The 23,273-nt window shown below is 44.6% G+C and overlaps 1 protein-coding gene and 1 non-coding gene across 3 annotated transcripts in view; both read left to right on the top strand.

Moving 5' to 3' along the window:
- Positions 1 to 23,273, top strand: part of Arfgef2 (ADP ribosylation factor guanine nucleotide exchange factor 2) — an 83,503-nt gene that overhangs the window by 50,828 nt on the left and 9,402 nt on the right. For both annotated transcript variants that reach the window (XM_047542223.1, XM_047542222.1), the window contains exons 24-35: positions 2,365 to 2,405; positions 2,506 to 2,675; positions 6,758 to 6,909; positions 9,872 to 10,044; positions 11,209 to 11,369; positions 12,677 to 12,807; positions 12,934 to 13,063; positions 15,619 to 15,754; positions 17,848 to 17,986; positions 18,094 to 18,148; positions 18,946 to 19,060; positions 21,727 to 21,857. In XM_047542223.1, the coding sequence (XP_047398179.1) occupies positions 2,365 to 2,405; positions 2,506 to 2,675; positions 6,758 to 6,909; positions 9,872 to 10,044; positions 11,209 to 11,369; positions 12,677 to 12,807; positions 12,934 to 13,063; positions 15,619 to 15,754; positions 17,848 to 17,986; positions 18,094 to 18,148; positions 18,946 to 19,060; positions 21,727 to 21,857 (1,534 nt within the window). The remainder of the gene's footprint in view (positions 1 to 2,364; positions 2,406 to 2,505; positions 2,676 to 6,757; positions 6,910 to 9,871; positions 10,045 to 11,208; positions 11,370 to 12,676; positions 12,808 to 12,933; positions 13,064 to 15,618; positions 15,755 to 17,847; positions 17,987 to 18,093; positions 18,149 to 18,945; positions 19,061 to 21,726; positions 21,858 to 23,273) is intronic.
- LOC124978373 (U6 spliceosomal RNA) lies at positions 18,199 to 18,305 on the top strand. Its single transcript, XR_007107408.1, has one exon. It is a non-coding gene; the product is annotated as a U6 spliceosomal RNA (small nuclear RNA).

The raw sequence follows: 23,273 nt of genomic DNA, 5'->3' as shown, positions 1-23,273 counted from the left end.
TTCTCCCACCTCAGAATGTCTTCCTTTCTTCTTCATTTTTGCAGGATAGTTTTGCTGGATATAGAATTCTTGGTTGATGCTCTCTTTTTTAGCACTTGAACTGTTACCCCAATGCTTTTTGGTTTCCATGGTCTCCCATGAGAGATAGGCTGTTAATCTTACCAAAGAAGCCTCCTATGCGATGAGTCTGCTGCCTTGCTGCTTTCAAGATCCTCTTGTTGTATTTCACTCTCAACAGTTTGATGATGATATTTCTGGGTGTGACTTTCTTTGAGCTTATCCTAGTTCAAATTTGCTTATTTTCTGAGAGATATAGGTAGTTATCTTTCATCAAATGTGGGAAGTTTTCAGTCATTCTTTCTTCAAATGTTCTTTTAGCTCCTTTCTTTCCTCTCTCTGGAACTTACATTATGTGTATATTGGTATGTTTGATGGTGTCCTATAGGACTCTGAAGCTGTTCATTTTAAAAAATTCTTTATTTCTGCTTATCACATCAGACAGTCTCATTTGACTTATCTTCAGGTTTACTGATTTTTACTTCTTCCAGCTGAAAACTGCTGTTTGGCCTCTGCAGTGAATTTTTCATTTCAGCTTTATTATTTTCAACTCCAGAATGTTTAATATTTTTCCTGTCTCTTCGTTACTGTTCTCTATTTGGTGTGAAATTGACCTCACATTTTTCATTAGTTGGACATATTATCCTTTACTTCTTTAAACATACTCAAAATAACTAACCTAAAACCGTGGTCTAGGCCAGGCACAATGGTGCATGCCTGTAATCCCAGTGGCTCGGGAGGCTGAGGCAGGAGAGTCACAAGTTCAAAGCCAACCTCAGCAACTCACTGAGGCCCTAAGCAATTTAGTGAGAACCTGTCTCAAAATTTAAAAAGGTCTGGGGATGTGGCTCAGTGGTAGAGTGCCCCTGGGTTTAATCCCCAGTACAAAAACAAAACAAAACAAAACAAAAAAAACAAAACCACCTTGTCTAGAAAATCTTAACATCCTGGCTTCCTCAGGGACAGTTTCTGTTAACTGATTCTTTTCCTATAAATAAGCCGTCCTTTCTTGCTTCTTTGCATGTCCTATTTTTTTGTTGTTGTAAACTGGACATTTAAAATAATATGACAACTTTGGATCCTGACTCCCAGCTCCCAGCCCAGGGTTTTCGGTTGTTATCAGTACTGTCTGTTTGGTGACTTTCCTGAACTAATTGTGTAAAGTCTGTATTCTCTTCCACGTGTGGCCACTGACATCTGCACCAGGTTAGCCTCAATGCTCAGAGATTTCCTTAGCTGCCTCTGACCTTAGGTGTCCCAGCCTGTGCTTGCTGAGGACTACATTCCGGGGGCATGCGTTGAACACTTAGCCAAGCAGTTTGCAGCTCAGCCTTTGCTTTTGCTTCTGGTTCAGGTAGGACCTAAGGTCACCCACAGATGAGAGCTCATTCTTCTCATTGTCTCCTGGTCTCCTGGGTGTGCAAAGCCCTGCACACAAGCTGGCGGCCTGGATCCCCAACAGCCCTGGGGAGCTTCTCAGAGCCTCCTGTGGACCTCACCCCTGCTCTTCCGCGTCAGTTTTGGGCCAGGTGCTTGTTTGCCTTGACTGTTCCTGCTGCCCGCTGTGGCTGTGGGGCTAAATAGCTCCTGGAGGAGAGGCTGGCTGCCCTGAGTGAGCACTGGGTCAGCTTAGATGGCGCGAGCTCTCTGAGGACAGTGTTCGGCCCCCTTGGCAGCAGATGGGGTGCTGTTGGTTTTAGGCTTCCTGCGGAGCTGGGGAAAGGAGAATGGGAATGGAGGAAGCTGAGCCACCATAGCACTCACCATTCAGATCAAGATTCGACCATTTTTCTTGAAAAACAAAACACCCCTCAGATTTTTGTTAGCTTTCCGTTGATTTTTAAAGTTTTGCTGTGGGAAAGTTAATTTTTTTTTTTTTTTTTTTTTTAGTTGTAGACAAACACGATATCTTTATTTTATTTATTTATGTGGTGCTGAGGATTGAACCCAGTGTCCCATGCATGTGAGGCAAGTGCTTTCCATTGAGCCACAATCCCAGCCCTAGAAAAGTTAATTTTGATAATTTTTGGCCAGCGTTCTCATTGCTCTTGCTGAGAAGCAGCTTTGGGAAGGATCTCGCTCTACCAGTCCCACTGCCCTCAGGTCACCTCCCTGCCCTGTGGAGGTGTCCCTTCTTCTTATGCCAGGGGTAGGCTTTTTGCTCTCTCACTGACCAGTTCTGTCTTTTTGATTCCTCATCATTTATTTTGGTATAATGCCAGATTTGAAGCCTTTCGTCTCTGCCAGCTCTGAGTATTTGAGAAACTTCAGCTTCCAGACCTAATTTTTATTTTTTTATCTCCCTAGAATTTTTACTGGCTCTACCAGACTGGATGGAAATGCCATAGGTATGTATTTGACTTGCCTGTGACATTGTAGAAGCCTGGTGTGCGACTGCCCCACTGTTACTAATGAGCCTTTGCGTGTGTTGTTGGCTCTGGCCTGTAGTTGACTTTGTCCGCTGGCTGTGTGCTGTGTCCATGGATGAACTGGCTTCCCCCCACCATCCTCGCATGTTCAGCCTGCAGAAGATCGTGGAGATATCCTACTACAACATGAATCGGATCCGACTGCAGTGGTCCCGGATATGGCATGTGATTGGAGATCACTTCAATAAGGTACTTTTCATACTTAAACCACTTCATCATGTCAGGAGTGGGCAGCTAAATTCAGAAGGAAGCAGTAAAGAGTTGGCCCTGTTTTTTGTAGGCACTGTTAGTTCATTTTTCCGTTGGAATAATGTCATACGTAGGTCTTGATGGAATTCATGTGAAATGAATTAAAACGCCAGTGGTATTAAAAATACTTTAATATCCCACATCCAGGATGTAGGCAGACACCATGAAGTTGCTGGACAAATATCTTGGTACTCGAAAGCTTTGTGAAATCCGGGAATGCCTCCTTACTGACCTGAGTTATGTTCCATGTAGTTTCACCTTCAAATGTCACAACTTCTTTTATTCTGACTCCCATTGCCAATACTCTTCTGAAACTTTTGTTGAAAAAAACTAACATTTGTTTTAAATGAAACACACAAAAGAAAAACTGACAACTGTTCTAAAACTCACAATTGCTGGGATTAAGCCAGAATGAACTTTCTCTTCACTGGAGGTTTAATTTTGCACATACAGAAATTTTAAAATCAAATACATACTTCACCACAATAAAAAAATTGGAGGGGAAAACAATCAAAAGGCTCCAAGTGTGTTTGTGTACACGATGTCATTTGCTTCCTAATGGAGATGTAATGCTTAATAATATCGCTTTCCTACCAAAACACATTTCATGATCTTGGAATTTTCTCAGGTCTAGAAATGCAGAGTTAAAACAGATGCTTGGAAACAGTTTTAGTAAAACACAGTTCATAAGAGAATGTCAGAAAAAGTAGTCTGCCCCTGGGGTATAGATAGAACAATCACTGGGTGCTTGTAAGTGACTGTAGCAATCTGCCAACTTTCATGGTGTAAATATCTCCCCGTGGCCGATTTGAAGCTGGCTCCGTCATGTCAGTAAGTGTGGAATAGGGAAGAGTGGGGCACCATCCGTCTTAGGCGGCTGCTTGCCTGCTCCAGCGTTGCATGGAAACAAGCATTATGGCCTGCTTCTATCTTTACAGCAGCTGTTGTCAGTTGTTTCCTTATTAGCTCACATCAAGGCCCCTCACTGCACACCCTGCACAACAAAGAACTTGAGTGTCTCGTGTCAGGCAGTGGACGCTACCTATGCAGGTTGGCCCACATTTTATGATAACAGTAGCTGATGGGACAAGGTAGAGCCGTGCAGTGTGTCAGGGTCTTGGGATGGCCTGGTCACTCTCTGGGAGTGGCCTTTCACCTGAGCCACAAGATCCTATGGTGATCCAGAGCAGCGACTCGAGTAGAAGAGAACATGTGTGTCTAAGGTAGTCGGCCCCTCAGCCCCAGCTTCCTCACTGCTGGGTGCAAGGGTCCTACTGGGCCCTTGAAGGAGCTGTGAGCTCGCTTGGGAAGGACAGTGGCAGTCGTCACCATTACTGTGCCTCATCCAGGCCTGTGACAGCTAAGCCAGAACAAACATTGCTCGTTCGTTCCACAAGACGTTTTGGCTGATGCTGTGGAAGACTTTGTCCTCTCAGGAATGACTGTCCAGAAGGGTGTTGGTGAACATTCTCCCAACTCCTTCGAGTCTAGATTTCGTCTGCACTGGGACTTTTTGGTAAGGAGCATCATTTTGAGCAAGTTACTCTTCCCACCTGTGAGCCTGTCGTCAGGGCTCAGGTGGGCAGTTCTCAGTTATCCAAGGGCCACTGACGGCAGACCTGGGACTTGGGCTGCCAAGTAGTAGTCAGACGCCTTGTGGTTGTCAGTCTTGTTAGAAACGTTCATTCCATCCGGTCAGTGCTGTGAACACACAGCCATAGGAAACTCAGTTCTTCCCTGAGGGACTCTTACTTAGATTTTCTGCCTCTTGGAAAGATGTTCCGCTTCCTGCTATGAACTAGGCCACATAGGAATCTCACGGGTGTGAAGAACCATGGATGGTGGAGTACAGCTGTGGCCGAGCATCAGCACACCTGTAACTTCTCAGGGTGACCACAGGTACCGCAGCCTGGATGAGCTCAGCTGCACAGGGATCATGGCCTGTGCCTGAGACATCTGTTTTGCATAAACTTTTAGGAGGAGAATATTCTTTTTATTAGTCTCTGATTACATAAACACTATAAAAATATGATCCCTTTAAAAGAAGTTACAACTAGAAACTCTTGATCACCTGCACACACAGCAGGCCCTTCCCAAAGCTGATCATTCTCACCAGTCGAGGCTGTATCTTTCCCCAGACATTGCTTTACACAAACATATCTGTGTACTGACAGGATGTAGAAAACATTGTCTTCGTTTCTTTGCCTCTGGACGTACAGTTGGGTAGTGTTCAGTAGGTTCATGTTGTGCAGCAGATCTCCAGGATTCCTCGTCTTGAGAAACTGAAACCCTGTGCCCATTACACACTGACTCCCCATTTTCTCCTCCCCGCAACCCCTGGCAGCCATCCAGGCTGTACTCAGGTACTCCAGGTGTCTCATAAAGTGGAACCATACAGTATTTGTCTTTTTGTGACTGGCTTATTTCATCTGCATTATGATATTTATTATAATTTCCTTCCTTCTGGGGATGAAGATGTAGCTCAGTGGTAGAGCACTTGCCTAGCATGTCCAAGACCCTGGGTTTGAGCTCTAGTACTGCACAAGAAAAGAATTTCTTTTTAAGGCTGAGTTTATTCTCTTTTTAACTGCCAAGTAGTAGTCCACAGCATGCACATACCATTAAGTAGCTGTTTTCATATTGTTGTTTCTAATTGTTCATTAGTATAAATGATATTGCCACACTTGGCCTGGTGGCACAGGCCAATAATCCCAGTGACTCGTTAGACTGAAGAAGGAGAATCTCAAGTTCAAGGCAAGCCTTGACAATTGTGCAAGACTCTGTTTCAAAAAATTAAAAAACAAGGCTGGGGATGTAACTCAGTGGTAGAGCACCTCGAGTTCTATTCTCAGTACTGAAAAAAAATACACATATATTGCTATATTACTTTGGTTAAAAATAAAACATTTTCATGGACTGGGAATGTCGCCCGTTAGTTGCCTGGCATGCATGAGCCCTGGATTTGATCAGGCACCACAAAAACCAAAAACAACCCTTTTCAGACCAGACCACATGTTAGTATAATTTCCCATGCAGGTCTGCAGGGTGCCCCCGGGTCCCTTGACAGTGGAACTGGTGGGAAGCACTGCCTTGCTCTGCTTTTAGGGATTCTTCTCAAGGGGAAAGTCTGAAAAGCACCAACTGTATGCCCAAAACTCCAGTCCCTAAAAGTAGGTGGACCATAAATAAGTATGATTCTTATGGAAATTGAGATGCTTCAGTGTTTCTGTAGAATTTTCCAGAGCTGATAGTGTTACTTGAAATCTTTTGCTGTAAGTGGCATATACTAGGAAAGTATTAAAAGTCTTTCTAAGCCAGGTATGTGGTGCATGCTTATAATCCCGGTTACTTGGGAGACTGAAGGAGGAAGATCATAAGTTCAAGGCCAGCCTCAGCAACTTAGTGAGACTCTTATCCAAATAAAAAGGGAGAGGGGTGTAGTCCAATGACAGAGCATCCCTGGTTCAACCCTGAGTACTAGATTATGGGACAGGGAGCTTTGTATAGACTGTAAAGTCTTTTGACCGCTCATATATTTTTGAGTAAAATTAAATAGTACCTAGGGAGTTGTTAGCTGGATACAGAGTTCCATTTTGCAAGATGAAATCTAGAAATTGGTTGTATAATAGTGCGAGTGTGTATTACTGAACTGGACCTTTAAAAATGGTTAAGATAAAGGCCTGGGGAGCTGTGGCTTAGCAAGGCATTGGATTCAGTCTCTGGCACCGTGTTGAGTGGTCATGATAGTAAATTTTGTGTTATGTGCATTTTACAGTTCGAAAAATTAAAATAGCACACTTAATTCAAAGCACTTTTAATTTAAAGTATAATGCTGGTCTTTCTTTCAAGATTATACTTAAATAAAATAGGATAGATCATGGCCAAGAAATTGCATTTTCTTTCTCTGTGGGCCTGTTTTCCCAGAGTGCTTGTTTTGCAGGTAGGTTGTCCATCTTATGTTTGGAGCCACATCCACATTTGTGACCTGTCCCTGTTCCACTGCACTTTCTGTTCCTGCTCAGGTTGGCTGTAACCCCAACGAAGATGTGGCCATCTTTGCTGTTGACTCACTACGGCAACTTTCCATGAAGTTTCTGGAGAAGGGTGAACTAGCCAACTTCCGTTTCCAGAAAGATTTTCTGAGGCCCTTCGAGCATATAATGAAGAAGAACAGGTAATGTTTACTGCTGAGGAAAACCCGTGGCCAGATTCCTCACTGGTGTCTAAAACTCCCTCCCACATGATACATTTCTCTCCCTTGACTGACCAGATTGTGGTTTGTACCACTTGTCACTAAGGTCTGTGTGTATCTGCTTCCAGGACAGGTGACATTTGTGCAGCCGGTAGAAATATGTCATATGCCCTTACGGGGCCAGTGCCGAGGGAGTTTAGAGACAGCCACTTCTGAAGCATATTCAAACAGCTACAGGAATTGTGTGACCCAGTGTTTTTGCCCCAGGCAGGTGATAAGAGAGGCCAGGTCACCAGTCCCTCCAAAGCAGGCATTTACTTGGTGAGTGTTGTTGGGTCCTACTCTATGCTAGATACCAGTAAGTGCAGAGAATACAGCGTAAAGAAAACAGTGACCATTCTCAGCTTTCATTGGGCTTTGAATCGGTGATAGTTACAGCTGAGTGATGGACACACAGGCATTCGTCACACTGTCCTGTCCACTTTCTCATGTGTTCAACATTTTCCATAATAAAATAAAAAACCAAATCCCTGTTTACAGTCCAGTGGACTAGCAAGCCAGCGGAGATGAGTGCTGTGCCCCACATTAGACGGAAGTGAGGAAATAGGGGTACAGCCCTCCTTGCCGGGCAGTCAGCTCCACTCTGTTTGGCAGGGTGGCCCTTTAGGTGAGACCTGCAGGAAGAGAGGAGCAAGCCCAGAGTGGCCCTGTGCTATCTTGGCAAGAGTGTTGGCTCAGGAGGGTAAGCTAGGGCAGTTGCCCTGCAGCAGGCCAGCTGGCCAGTGTGCCAGGGCTTGGTGAACAAAGCAAGAAGTTGCAGAAGATGAAGCCCCTCCCAGGGCAGCTGGGTGCAGCCTCTGTGTGAGCAGTGGAAGCTGAGGGAAGATTTGAAGTAGAGATGGAAAGTGGTGTGACATGTTTTACAAGCTCACCCTGCATGCACCCATGGAAGTGGGAAGCAGTAGAGTGAATTAGGAGGCCACTGTCGATATCCAAGTTTGAATGAGGGTACTGGTGGTGGACTCTGAACATTCTGAAGAGAAGCCGCCAGCATGTGCTGAGTTGGCTGCAGAGCAGAAGAGGAAAGCTGCCACGGGTGACTTTTGGGCATGATCCCTTGTGTCTGCCCCTCTTCTAAAAACTTCTGCATGTCTGCAAAGACAGTGAAAGCTGGCAAGCTGGAAGGTTTGAGGCCGGGTTGGACCGTTGGAGTCATGAATACTAGACAGCAGAAAAGTCTCGGTGACGTGGCTTTCTCTTGGTGTCTATATTTTTGCTTTATTACTTATTTTAGGAGAACCAAAGCTAAGCCATTCCAGAGTCTTGTATCACTCCTAGTTTTGGCCAAGTGCACAGAATATACTTCTCTGCATGGGACACTGACAGTTCTGGGGAGACTGAGACCTGGTGGTCGAGCAGTGCACCCAAGCCTGGTGACTCCAGAAACCCTGTGCCCCCACGTCCTTACCTGCCCACCCAGTGTTTGGGGAGGGACGGAACGAGCTGAGGCTCCCCTCATTGCAGCCACTGTCGGTCTGACTGCAGCTGCTCCGTCGTTTTCAAAAGCATTTTGGCAACGTGCATCAGAAACCTAAGTGTCCTATGCCGCTTGACAGAGTGGTTCCATGTGCCGTAGCTCTGCAAAGGGTTAGTTGGAAATATAATAAAATACCAAGTCACACAGAATAGTTGTTTGAAACTGACCGTACAAGTATTAAAGCCACAACCAGGAATATTAATTGACTGTGAAAAATGTTCACAGAGTTACAGGTTGGGAAATTCTTAGTTTATTGTATTTTTTCTGCATTTTAAAAAACTTGTCATATGTCACTTTTATCAAGTGGGCAAAATCTGCTTTAGCTTATGTATAGTTCAAGGGCCAGGGACATAGCTTAGCTTATGCAAAGTGCTAGGTTCAGTCCCAGCACCACACCAAAATAAAATAGAATAAATATAGAATTCTTGCCAAAAATTGCACCATTCCACGCTTTTGATGGTAAGCACAAATTCACTTCTATTATGTATTGCAGTTACTGAGGTAGGGGGTCAGCCCTCTGTTAACCGCAGGTGGCGTTTACTTTGCGGGTTTTCAGCACATTCCTGATTCTGCTTTGACTTTCTCCTGGCCTTCTCTAAACGGCTTTTCCAATGATCAGTTAACATGGTCCATCCCAGAGACGGGAGTGCTGTGCCTGGAAAGTGGACTTGATGCCCAGCCCACTCTAGTGACTTTCAGGCTGGTGCTGTGGAGGAGTAGGCCTGTGCAGAGTCACTGCTTGCTGTTGGTGGGATGGCAGAATTCCCCCAGAGCTGGGTACGTGCTCACCTGCTGCGTGTCTTCAGACCACACCGGGTTTAACTTTCCACTGTTTGAGAAAGGGGCCGTTTTCCTATGTTCAAGTATTATTTAGCAATAATTTAAAATATTGCATCTTAAATTACTTACGTGTACTCCAATCCAAGTTTAGGTGTTTATGATATCCCCACCCCAAAATCTTAGAGAATAGAGACCAAGGATTTAGTGATAGTTCTCTCTGGGTGGCAGAATTCTACATGTATTAGCTGAAATGTTTTGGGCCAGAGAAACCAACTAACAGTGGCTTCAGCCATAGGCTGTGCGTTGTTTACTCAAGAACTCAAACAGGCAGTTGTTTTGGTTCCTAAGCCCGGATCCCCTCTGCAGAGCAGACTTTGTTGAGCCCTCCACGGGGCCTGCCTTTCATCTGAGTTCGTCTTGATCGCAGGATGGCAGCGCTAGTGCTGAACATGTGCTGGGTTCAGGAAGGGAGCAAGAGGAGAGGGGCAGAGGCTAAAGGAGGGTGGTTGCGGTCCGCTTCCAGGTGTGGCTCTTCCACACGCTGCCTCTGAGGGATGAGCGGTGCCCAGTTCCCTTCCCACGGCTCAGCCTTTAGCACAGACGATATGGCTGTCCTGTTCCTTCCAGGTCCCCAACCATCCGGGACATGGTAATCCGCTGTGTTGCCCAGATGGTGAATTCCCAGGCGGCCAACATCCGCTCAGGCTGGAAGAATATCTTCGCTGTGTTCCACCAGGCAGCCTCTGACCACGATGGGAACATCGTGGAGCTGGCTTTCCAGACCACAGGCCACATTGTCAGTAAGTGTTTTCTGCCAAATGTCCACTTGCTCTCTGCTGCTGCAGGGATCTCCCTGCTTTGCTTCTGCTGTGGTGCAGAAAGGTGCTGGGCGGCTTTCTAAGGGCTTCGCAATGGCCCTGTGAGGAAGCATAGTCCTCCTGGCTGGCAGATCCCACCTTTTGGAAATGCATCACCCCACCACAGTGTATGCGTCACCCCAGACCAATGCTCATGGTGCTTTTTTGGCTGTCTCCAAAGACATTCATACACAGAGCAGCAGAGGACATAGCCCCCGCCCCCGCATGTTCCCAGCTGAGGAGGGGCAAGGCGTGGTCTGCCTTCTCATTTCAGCTCTCATGCCAGGACCCAAGGTCCTTGCTGCCGTCTGCTGAGCCCCTGAGAACAGTGCTGGGTGCCAACTAGTGTTCCGAGCACAGAGGGAGAGAAAACGCAGTGTCGAATGAGCTTCCTTCAGACCTGCAGTGCTGTTGGCTGTGAGTTCAGCTAATGCGTCAACAGCACCTATTCAGTAAGGTGTCTTTAAAGGGGAATACCTGCAACAGAGCTGTGCAGTGAGTGGCAAAGATAGGACCAGCGACCTGTAGGGACCCACATTTCCCTAGGGACAGGGGTTAGTATCCCCTCACTCAGTGTTCACAACAGCTGTAAAGAACACAGCTGTGAAGAACCAGGACCAACCGTGCTGTTATCTCCCCCATTGAACCAAAGAGGAAACCAAGGCACAGGAAACGAAAGTAGAACTACTCGCCTGAGGTCACACATCTGGAAAGGGGCGAGCCAGGGATCCCACCCAGCAGTCAGCCGGAGTGAGAGCGAGTGCAGAGTCAGTCACTCTGGACTGCCCAGAGGCCCTGCCCTGCCTTCTGCCACGTTACCAGAAGTCCCCTTGGCAGTCACAAGGCTTTGTGGTCACCTTCGCACATGGTCGGCACTCTGGGTGCTGCCTGAGTGGACTTTCGGGCCTTTACATCCTCACAGCTTAACCCAAGTTATTCCTGAATGATTTAGTGAGAAAAGTTGTCTTCCAGAATACTGACATGCTTTGCTTAGATTTCCACAGAGGTGAGTTCGTGTGTGTGTGTGTGAGAGAGAGAGAGAGAATTTCCATTTCTAATCTTGGGCTTCTTTTTAAAAAAAAACAATTGTGGCTTGTGTTTCCCCAGCGACCATTTTCCAGCACCATTTCCCCGCGGCCATCGATTCTTTCCAGGATGCTGTGAAGTGCTTGTCGGAGTTCGCCTGCAATGCCGCCTTCCCTGACACCAGCATGGAGGCCATCCGGCTCATCCGCTTCTGTGGCAGATACGTCTCTGAGAGGCCTCGCGTGCGTCTCCCCTCCTTGCTTCTTGGGTGGAGTGGAGGTCGGGCAAACCCCTTGCTCCTGGCAGAGCGCTTCCCGGAGAGTCCTTTGAAGTGTGTGTTTGCCTTAAGCTAGGTGTCACTTGAAATGCTGCCATTCCTTGGTTATGCCCTTCAGTGATTTTGTGTATGTGAAAGTATTTATCTTACTCATACCAAAGCTTTATGCAGCATTCTACAAATTATAGGAGATAATAGTATTTTGTCAGAACTTCGAAGCTTTCTTTTGAAAGAAAATAAGGCTCCCTTTTAGGAAATGCCGTTGTGCCATTGTGACATACCTGAGGAATTTACGGTCCCCTTAGGGCTGGGGTGGAGATCAGTGCAGAGCGTCTGCTTCCTGCTTAGCATGACAGGGCTCTGGGTTCCATCCCCAGTGACAGCAAAAAATCACCTCGCACTTTCCTCCTGAAAATGTTCGGGGCTTTTCTTTTATGTTACCTTTCTAAATGGTGTGGCTTAAGCAGTAGGCCCAAAATTAAGACGGAGTAGAAAAGCACACCTGAACTATGGTGGCCTGTGCAGAGTTACCCTTGAGTATTCTGTACAGAACTGTAAACCCCACTGAGTCCAGTCCCTATGTTATAGGGCCTAATAAAATGTGATTACAGTGAGAGGCAGTGGTGACTGAGTGCATAGTACCTGTCAGGCACCTTGCTGGGTGCTTCCAGTGTGTTGATTCATTTAAGCCGTGTCTCAAAATAAAAAGGGCTGGAGATGCGGCTCAGTGGTAGAGCGCCCGGGTTCATTCCCCAGCAGTAGGTCTGGGGGACTCGGATGCTCATCTACATACTACTTTGCCACTGCTCCCATTACAGGTGATTAAATTATGGACCAGGGAAGGGAAGCAAGATGTTGTCTTAAAGACGGTGGCACCAGGAGCAGTAGTGAGTACCTGTCGTCCCAGCCACCTGGGAGGCTGAGGCAGGCGTTCAGTCTGAGCAAATGAGCAAGACCCTGTCTCAAAATACAAAATAAAAGGATTAGTGCTATAACTCAGTGGTAGAGCATACTTGCCTAACATTCAAGAGGCCCTGGATTCGATTCCCAGTGCTACCAAAATAAATAAATAAAGAGGAGGAAAGAAATTCTAATACCAGTTTAAGAATACAGAGCAGTAGAGTGGTCGAATCCCAGAGACAGGGTCGCCGTGGTTCCCTGCTGAGTGGGGAATTCTAGGAGAGGAAGATGTGGGGCCTCTGTTTTTGTACAGTTCCCCTTCAGTTCCCTCTTCCCATGTGCTTCACAGCTAAGATGTGACTCTCATCCTAGGTGCTGCAAGAATATACAAGTGACGACATGAATGTTGCCCCTGGTGACCGAGTCTGGGTCCGAGGCTGGTTCCCCATCTTATTTGAGCTCTCCTGCATCATTAATAGGTGCAAGTTGGATGTGAGGACAAGGTAACCAGGCCCCCAATGTGGACGTGAAGGGCACCGGTCCCGCTCTCCTGACCCGTTCCTCCTGTCTCTCCTTTGCCTTTTCCTTCCCCACCCACTCTCTCCCCTGTGCCTGGCTTGCTCCCTCAGAGGACTCACGGTCATGTTTGAGATCATGAAGAGCTACGGCCACACCTTTGAAAAGCACTGGTGGCAGGACCTGTTCAGAATCGTGTTTCGGATTTTCGATAACATGAAGCTACCTGAGCAACAGTCGGAGGTAGGTGGTGACAGCGGCCTTCATGGCTTCTCAAGGTGTTCCAGAAACAGAAGCCCCTTCCTGGCCCTCTGGGACCAGTGTCAGCTAGTCACAAGAGACTCCCCACCAGAGAAGGAAACCACAGTCTGCCCACTTGGCGTGTGGACGCTGCCTGCCAGCTCAGCAGCTCCCAGAGGGTCACCCGAGTTGTTTTGTTCCTTCGTAGACTTCTGAACCACCATAGAGAGTGGAATGTATTTGGTCCCTCAGGGTGTGTCATGAATTTATAGATGGAGAAGACACTGGCCGTTCTATCAAGAGCACCTTCTCTCCCTAGCCCCAGTATAAAAATAGTGTTTGCTTAACATGGAATATTGGGTATATACATAAAAATTCATCTTTCTGCCATCCAGACCCTAGAATTAATGTTTTGGCAAATTTTCTCTGCCTTCTTCATGGTCTGAAATATGGTTGAAATCACAGTATAGAGTTTTCTAATCTCCTTTTTTTTGGGTGGGCGGGTACCAGGGATTGAACCTAGGGGGGCTTAACCATGGAGACACATCCCCAACCCTTTTTATTTTTTATTTTGAGATAGGATCTTGCTCAGTTGCTTAGGACCTCAATAAGTTGCTGAGGCTGGCCTTGAACTTGTGATCCTCTTGCCTCAGGCTCTCCTGAGTCACTGGGGTTACAGACATGCACCACCACTGCCAGGCTGATATTCTTTAATTTTAAAATAAAGTTTTTCCCCATTGTAAAACAAATACATATTCGTTATAGAAAAATCAGAAAACAAAAAATAAAAACCCACAATCCCACTCTTTTGTAGGAAACCATTATTAACCCCTTCAAATGTGTTTGTGTGTGACAGAACCTTTTTCTTTTTACAAAAACTAATTTCCCAGCACACCTTTGTACACTACTTTCTTATTACATGAGAGTCTTCCTGAAACTAACTTTTTTTCCTTTTGACAGTAATGGGGATTGAACCCAGGACCCAAGGTCTCACATGTGCTGGGCTGGCACACTGAGCTACATCCCCAGCCCTCTGACCATGTTGTGGCTGTGAAATATTCCAAGTTATGAATATTCTATAGTCCATGACTTTTAGGTTATTTCTAGTTTTTCTTTCTTTCCTTCTTTCTTTTTTAATGTTTTTTTAGTTGTAGATGGACACAATACTTTTATTTATTTTTATGTGATGCTGAAAATCAAACCCAGTGTGTAATACATGCCAGGCAAGCGTTCTACCACTGAGCCACCACCCCAGCCCTATTTTTCTTTAGGTAGCACTGAGATGAATTTTTTTTTTTATGGCAATACCAAGAATTAACTCAGGGGTCTGAGCCACATCCCCAGCCCCTTATATTTTGAGACAGGGTCTTGCTAAGTTACTGAGGCTGGCCTCAAACTTTGGATCCTCCTACCTCAACCTCCAGAGTCTCTGGGATAGGTGCAAGCCTCTGTGTCTAGCCCTTAAAATGAACATGGTTTGAGGTGATACTTGTCCTCGTGTTCTTTAGTTCTTTTTCCTTAGGACATTAGCGGACTGTCAGGTTTGGACTTGGATATGTTGAGCCTTTTGACACATTCTTCTGAACTCTGACCTTCAAATAAATCTAGCTGATTGCACTCGTGTCAGCAAAGTTGAGTCCTGTTTTCTCCAGACCCTCTCCGGCTCTTCTCATTGGTTCCGTTGTTAACTGGATAGGCCAAAACATCACACTACAGTTTTCTTAATTGTTAGTGAGCTTCATATTTTTCCTGGTGTCATTGGGCATTTATTTCTTCTTTTTTGAATTGCCCTTCATATCCTTAGTCCATCCACTCCATTATTCACCTTTTCTTACTGGTTTGTTTCTAAAGGTATAAATTATAATATCTTTGTATAAATTACAACCAATTTTGCTCACTTTATTATTCTTATTTCCTTTTTACTTTGGAAAAAAATTTAGTTTTTAAGTAACCAATTCTCCCAGCTTTTTCCCTTCTGGCTCCCACTTTTGGAATTATGTTTAGAGACCCTTCCCTTTGCCATGACTTCATAAACATCCCGGTGTATTTCTCTGGTAATTTGATGTCACCATTTGTAATATTTCAATATTTGGTGTCAGATGTGAGTGTTTAGCATAAGCTCTTGTTCATTTTTTCCAGTTCATTAACACTCTTTATCATTTTGAATGATGTTTAATATTCTTTTAATATTGATCTACTTAATTTAATGTCCACATTGCAAGATATTAGGTCATACTGTGTTTTCAGTCTGTGGATGCCATTGCTGTAAACATCTTCCTTCATATGCTTTTACCCACAAATCTTTATTTCTTGTTGTCATTGTTTTTTGGTTTTGGTGGTCCTGATGATTGAACCTAGGCCTTACACATGGTAGGCAAGTGCAATTATTCCTTTAGGATGGCTTCCCAGAAGCAGAGTTACTGAGTGGGTGTGGACATTTAAGACTACTGATAAATACTGCCAGATTGCTTTCCAGAGTAGTTTTGCCAGTAGGATACGAGAATACCTTTCTTACTGCTGAGAGTGGCTTTAAGAATTCTTTTTTATTGTTCTTCCAGAAATCTGAGTGGATGACAACAACCTGCAATCATGCACTTTATGCTATTTGTGATGTATTTACCCAGTTCTATGAAGCTTTGAATGAAGTGCTTCTTTCTGACGTATTTGCGCAGTTGCAGTGGTGTGTTAAACAAGGTATTCTTTAAGTCTTTAGGTGTCGTTATACATAGTCCTCGTGAGAGGTTCCTTTTTCAGTATGTAGAAGCATGAGTGTAATGCTAAGGACTCCAGGGTACAATTTAATTGGTGAAAATATATAAATTGATGAAAATAAATAAATTTAATTAGAACATAAACCCTCACAGTCAGTTTATAAAGCCCTTAAGATGGGATGTAGTTACCGCATTTTTAAAAATGTACCTTTAGCTGGGGGTTGGGGAGCGCACATACCTGTAATTCCAGTGACTTGGGAGGCTAAGGCAGGAGGATTGTGAGTTCAGCACAAACTTGGCAACTTAGCGAGGCCCTAAGCAACTTAACAAGACCATGTTTCAAAAATAAAAAATAAAAGTATCTGGGAAGTGCCCTTGCGTTCAAATGCTGGTACCAAAAAAAAAGTACCTTTGTGTATTATTCTAGTCTTTATACTTTGGTATGTTTGAAATTTTCTGTAGTAAAATAACTTTTTTTAAAAAATGCACATTTGTTGCACCTACACATTTTGGGCAGAAGTACTTTGGAACAGACTAAGTTATTGAAAGAAAATGAAATATCTTGTGTAATATTACAGTTATGTTTTGATTTTCTATTTTACTAATATGCTTGATGACTGGTGAAGAAAAACACATTGAAGAAACTTTTTAACTTTGGAGTCAAGATTAACAGCTGCATCAATGAACTTTTTTTTTTTTTGTCTGAGTAATTGTGTGTTTATTTTAGTGTGTATTAAAAAAAAAAAAAAAAAAAAAAGGGGTCATTTAGCACTGAAGACCTGAATTCCATAGATAATTTTGGTTTAGGATGAGGCTAAATTTAGTTAAGGTTTTCAAAAAGTTACTCAATTTTTAAATAAATGACAAAAAACAGTGGATACTCTGTGTGTTTGTGTGTGTGTGTTTTAGACAGGGCCTTGCTGAAGTTGCTGAGGCTGGCCTTGAATTTGCAGTCTTCCTGCCTCAGCACCCCCACCCAGTGGTTGGGATTACGGGCACGTGCCACCACACCCAGTTTGGTGAATACTATTTAGATGGCAAAAATTGGCAATGTAGTGTGAGTGCCTTGAGTTTCCGGAAACACTGCTCTAGTATGTTCCAACCTGTAGCAGGGAGGTGTATTATTGGGGATTGAACCCAGGGGCTCTTTTCCATTGAATTACATCCCCAGCCCTTTTTTTATTCTGAGACAGGGTCTCACTGAGTTGCTGAGGCTAGCCTCAAACTTGCTATTCTTCTGCCTCAGAATCCTGAGTCACTGGGATTACAGTTATGTGCTACAACACCTGACTGTTCCATCTTCTTTTAGTATTTTCCACATGTGAGCCAATTAAGGTAACAAAACAGTACTTTCTTCTATCCCTAGCAATAAAACTATGATAAGTCAAGCTGGGCATAAAGGTGCACACCTCTAATCCCAGCTACTTAGGAGGCTCAGGCCGGAGAATTGCAAGTTCAAAACCAGCCTAGACAACCTACAAGACCCTGTCCCAAAATAAAATTCAAAAAGGGCTGGGGACGCAGCTCAAGGGTAGAGAACTTGGTTAGCGTACATGAGGCCTTGGGTTCAAACTCCAGTATCACACCAACAATAAAACTATGATAAATCATTTTACCTCCCTGCTACTCCTCAGTTTTGGGGCTTGGACACAGGTACACTCTCGCACTGGGCTACATTCCTAGCGCTTTTATTTTTTATTTTGAGACAGAGTCTTGCTAAGTTGCTTAGATCTTCAGCATCCCAATTTGCTGGGATTATAGGCGTGCACCATCATGCCCAGCTTAAATCATTTTACCTCTTTGTTTGTTTGTTTGTTTGTTGGGTGCTGGGGATCGAACCCAGGGCCTTGTGCTTACAAGGCAAGCACTCTACCAACTGAGCTAACTCCCCAGCCCCCATTTTACCTCTTTATAGGGTAATTAAGCTATAAAATTTTTAATGCTCTCTGTAGCCTTGCTTCATTAATTAAAATCCTACAAACCCTCCAACTGCAGTCTCTACTTCACTATAAAAAGCATCTGGTTGGCATCCAAACAGCAGTTCAAGTATAATGACGGACGATGTTTATTTTGTAGATAATGAACAGTTGGCTCGATCAGGTACAAATTGCTTGGAAAACTTAGTGATTTCCAACGGGGAGAAATTCAGTCCTGATGTCTGGGATGAAACATGCACCTGTATGTTGGATATTTTCAAAACCACCATCCCACATGTGTAAGTGCTAGTGCGGCCGCTACACTCGATCTCATACATTCAGTTGATGTCGCGAAGCTCTTCGTTGCTGTTGACGCTGACCATGTTCCCTCTTCTGCTCCCTTCAGTCTGCTGACATGGAGACCTGCAGGAATGGAGGAGGACACCTCAGAAAGACACTTGGTAGGACTTTGTTGGTGTCTCCTCCTCGTGTCTTAATGAAAGAGGGAAATCTGCTCACTTTGGCAGCACGAATACTAAGATTGGAATGGTGCAGAGAAGATGAGCATGACCCCTGCGCAAGGATGACACGCAGATTCATAAAGCATTCCATATTCAAAAAACGAAAAAGAGGAACATATTTTTAAAAATAAGTCTCCTAACTCAATAAAAAGCACAGCTTAGAGCCGGGGTTGCTGCTTACTGGTAGAGCACTTGCCTAATGCAGAACCCAACACTGCCAAAAAACAAAACAAAACAACACAACTTTCATTTCTAGATTTTTCTTTGACTGTCTGTGCACTGTGTGTACCTATTAGAACCACACACAATTGCAGGGGGTCACTAGGCATACAACATTGGGAGCATTTTTCTAGATTCTTTGAGAATTCTTTTCTGCTGTCAAAACACACACACACACACACACACACACACACACACACCAAAACCTAGGTACTGCACTACTAATTTTTTAACTTGAGCTTATTGGAAATTTGTCACACTTGTTGTTACATCATAATGAGTAGAGAAATGTCCTGAATTGGAACAGGAAAATGTGAATCTTTAGTTGGGGGCGGGGGGCACAATTGAATCCCTGCTCCCGGGGAGCCTTGAGGAGTCTGGGGGAACATGCAGCATAATTTGCTTCCCGAGCGAGAAGCCACTGACATTCAGCTGGGCCAACAGCGTCAAAACAGTCCCATCTCTGCCCAGGTGCCGAAGAAAAGTGAGCATCCTGTTTTTCTCTGGTTTACCTTTAGGACGTGGATCTGGACCGCCAGTCTTTAAGCAGCATAGATAAAAACGCCTCAGAGAGAGGCCAGAGCCAGCTCTCTAACCCAACCGATGACAGCTGGAAGGGCAGACCATATGCAAGTAAGCCCCTTTTAACACTGGTTTGTTTTCATTTGTTCTTTATTTATTTTAAGTAGATAACGCATTTATGTTATTTATGTTAAAAAGGATAACCCTCTTCCCCTGTTGTGCCCTTTCCTGTGTCCACAGTGGCGCCAGTTTCTTATCTGCCTTCTATAGTCATTTCATCCACATGCCAAAGAGTGTATACACATGTACATTGGCCTGTGTACAAGTACACACATCTGAATTCTCCTCTTCTCCTGTTTATACGAATTATAGAATACTATGCATTATTCTATTTATGCTTAATATACCTTAGAGCTCATTCAAAATCAGTACTTTAAGAGTTTTTACTTTTACATTATTATTATCCTGGTATAGTTATATTTTTAGGTCTTTAATAGTGGACATTTGTAATTATTTTATTATTTTTTCATTTATATTTTTTTCTACAAATAATAATGCTTTGCATAACATAATACATATGCCATTAGTTTATATAATAAATTCTTAGAAAGAATTGTGGCATTAATGGATAAGAGCATTTGCCATTTTGATAGTTATTTCTAGATTGTCATTCATTAAGGCTGTACCTACTTACATTATCTTTGAGAACACTTGGATTTATAGTTTTTTAATTATGATTGAAATAGAGTGTTTTTTATATGTCTTTGAACCACGTCTAGCCAGGCATGTTGGCTCACGCCTATAATCTCAGCCACTGAGGAGGCTGGGGCAGGATGATGGCAAGTTCAAGGCCAGCCTGGGCATCTGTAAGCTCAGTGTCTAGTAGAGCACCCCTGGGTTCAGTCTCCAGAACCACCAGGGGAAAAAAAAAAAAGGACACTTCTTTTTTCTGTTTATCTTTGCTCATTTTGTGGTGGAGTGGTTGTTGATCCTTAGTGGTTTGGAGGAACCACTTATATTTTAGAAATCCTTTTTTGGATATATGTTTGAAATTACTTTAGACAATTTGTTTCTTAATGTTCCTTCTAGTGTATTTTACTGTGTCTTATTTTTGAAAGTAGTGTTAACAGTTCTGATGATGTTACTGTGTGCTGGTGTGCCGTCCTTACACTAGCCGTTTACATTTGAGTGAACCAGGACTCAGATTACATGACTGGCCACGAGTAGTAAAGTGGGGATTCAGACGCACTTTGGCATCGTGAGGAAGCAGAACTTCTGACGTGTCCTCTGGTCTTTTCAAAGTTGCATGCCCCGTTGTCTGTCTTGATAGCAGTCTACCCCATCTTCAGCAAACCAGGCTGTGGGTGTTGACGTTGAAGCTAACTTCTGAAGCTGCACATGACACAAAAGCAGTATGTGGTCACTGCTCTCTTTTGAAGGAATGAAAGCAGCCACCTTTGAAAACCATTTAAAAGGCACCCTGTTGGGATGGCAGTGTTGTCACTTAGGAACTGCTTCACAGCAGCCCCCTCCAGGTCCAGTGGTGGAATGGCCTGTCTCATCCTCAGCTCCAGATGAAACTGTTGCTTTGTGGGTGAGGCAGGTGGGCATGCCTTCCTCAGCACAGCCTCTCAATGCAGCAAGGTGCCTGCATGCCCCTGGGGAACAGTGTTTTGTTCTCCTCCCTCCCATCGCAGGCTCCCTTCTGGGCATAAGCTCAGGCAGGTGAAATTTTGCACTGTTCCTATTCTTTTCTTTCTTTATTTCTTTCTTTCTTTTTTTTTTTTAATCATCTGCTGTAACTCCACTGTGTATATTTTTCTTAAAGTTTAAACTTTTTTTCCCCTTAAACCAGGCATAGTGGTACTTGCCTGTAATCCCAACAATTTGGGAGGCTAAGGCAGGAGGTCAGAAGTTCAAAGCCAGACTCACAGTTTAATGAGATCCTCAACAACTTAGTGAGACCCTGTCTCAAGACAAAAAAGGACTGGGGATGTAACTCAGAGGTAAAGCAACCCTGAGTTCAATACCCAGCACTGAAAAAAGAAAAATACTCACTTTTTATTGTTTCTGTTTTTTTATTTTGCAGTACTGGGATCAAACCCAGGGCCTTGTACTTGCTAGGCAAGCGCTGTACCACTGAGCTACATCCCCAGCCCCTCAGAAGTTAATACATTCTGCAAGGAGAATTGTTATGTTTAAGTAATTTCACAGTCACCGTCAAAAACGAGGACAGCTTGGCCATCTTGTTTTCTTTCATGAAAACCTTTAACTTTTCCCATATTCTGATTCTATAACAATAAGTTAGAAGGAACCTCTGCTTTTACTGTAGGCAAATCAACCAACACTGGGGAGGAGCTCGGCATAGAACACCCTGAGCCCCCAGCAATCGGAAACACAAAGATGGGTGGTCAGAGTCTAGTCAGTAGAAACTGCACTGCTGATTCGAACAGAGGAGATTCAGAGTGAGACTCCTCCATGTCTTCAGGTCTTCGCTCAGACTCCACTTTTTAGAGAGGGATTTAGACTTATTTAAAGGTCTAGTTGTTTAACTTGCCACTTCCTACCACCTCCACCTCACCTCTTCATGTGATGCTCTTTTCCACCCTTACATCTTTTTGTTGGTTGATGCTGTGGGAGCTGGGTTTTTGGTCCAGTTTTCTCATCACTGGGCCACTGCATCCAGAATCATGCCAGGCGTGTGGTAGGAGCTCAGTGAACATCTACTCGGTTTTGGTTGGATCATTGTTAGGGTTACTCTTTATCATCTAATGTAGATCAGAAGCTGTTTGCCAGCCTCCTCATCAAGTGTGTGGTCCAGCTGGAACTGATACAGACAATTGACAACATCGTGTTCTACCCTGCCACCAGCAAAAAGGAGGACGCGGAGCACATGGTTGCTGCCCAGGTAACACCGCAGGCCGTAGGCTGTAGGCTGTAGACCGGGGGGCATTGTCCCTGGGGGTTGCTCAGAGGCAGTGGCGTGCTGGAATAGCAGGACTGGCCATCCATCAACCCCCCACCTTCATGCCCCTCCACCTCTTTCCAGGTCTGCATTCAAGTAGTTGTATTGGTCACTTGAAATTGGCCACAATGGAACTTATTGACGCCACAGAAATCAGCACACGCTTATTTTTCTCTTCCCCCAAAGCCCGCTTACCAGCATACCACTGCCTAGTTGCCACCCGCTACCTGGGTACTTACAGGAAAGTGTTAGTTGTCAATATTCTGTATCTTTGGTATTTATAGTTTCACCATAAACAGTCAAGAGGGAAGATGTGTATGTAAAGATCCCAGTTTTTCCTTCAGAAAGTGTGTGTTTTGTTTTGTATATGTAACTTCTCTATAGAAGGGATTCTTGAGACAGGAGGAGAAAAGTCCAGAAGTCGGACAGTAACCTTTTACCATGGATTGAACCTTAACATCCTCGGAGGCAAAAGACCCTGTGAGTGAGGCAGGTGGGCTGGGTGGAGCCTGCAGGCAACAGAAATCCCCAGCCTGGGCAGAGCAGCAGCCGCCGCCCAGCTCCACCCCACTGCCACGCAGGCGGAGGGGCTGCTGCACCCAAGACATCTCTACACCCAGCTCTGCCCTTTTTGTTTTTATTTCGTAAGTGTGCAGTTCTGTGTTTTTAGGGTATTACGACTTTGCCCTGACTTGAGAACACTTTGGTCCTGTAAGAAGAGACGCTCTGTCACCAGCAGTCCTGGCCTATTCCCTCTCCTTCTAGCCCCTGCAGCCACGCATCTGCTTTCTGTCTCCATGGATTTGCCTGTTCTGGATATTTCAGAACCACTTACTATTCGAGCTTCGGTGTCTGACTTCTTCATTTACATCGTGTGGCTGGGTTTGTTCACGTCGCACCACATATCAGCACTTTGTTCTTTCATGTCTGGTGGGCACGTTCCTCTAGGTGGCCGTGCCATGTTTTGCTCATCTACTCACCAGTTAATGGAGCTCTGGGTGGTGTCCACCGCATGGCTGTTGAGTGATGGGGAGGTGAACACCGTGCAGGTTCTCGTATGGACGTGTGTCTTAGGCACATCCTGAGTGCAGGCGTCAGGCCACGTGGTTTACCTTTCTGCCCGTTTGCTGTGCAGGCAGCCGCATTGTTTTACATTCCCACCAGCAGTGTGTGAAAGCTCTTTCTCCACATCCTCTCAGTGGTGGAGGTTACCCTTGTTAAACTGTCATCATAGCCATCCTAGTGGATGTGGAATGGTGTCTCACTGTGGTTTTAATTTGCATTTCCCTAATGACTCGTGATGTTGAGCATCCTTTGTGCTTACGGTCATCTGTATGTCTTTGAAAATGCCTACTCAAA

Source organism: Sciurus carolinensis, chromosome 2, assembly GCF_902686445.1.
Source record: "Sciurus carolinensis chromosome 2, mSciCar1.2, whole genome shotgun sequence".
NCBI lineage: Eukaryota > Metazoa > Chordata > Mammalia > Rodentia > Sciuridae > Sciurus > Sciurus carolinensis.
The sequence above is the reverse complement of the archived record's forward strand: the minus strand, read 5'-3'. Positions and strand labels throughout refer to the sequence as shown.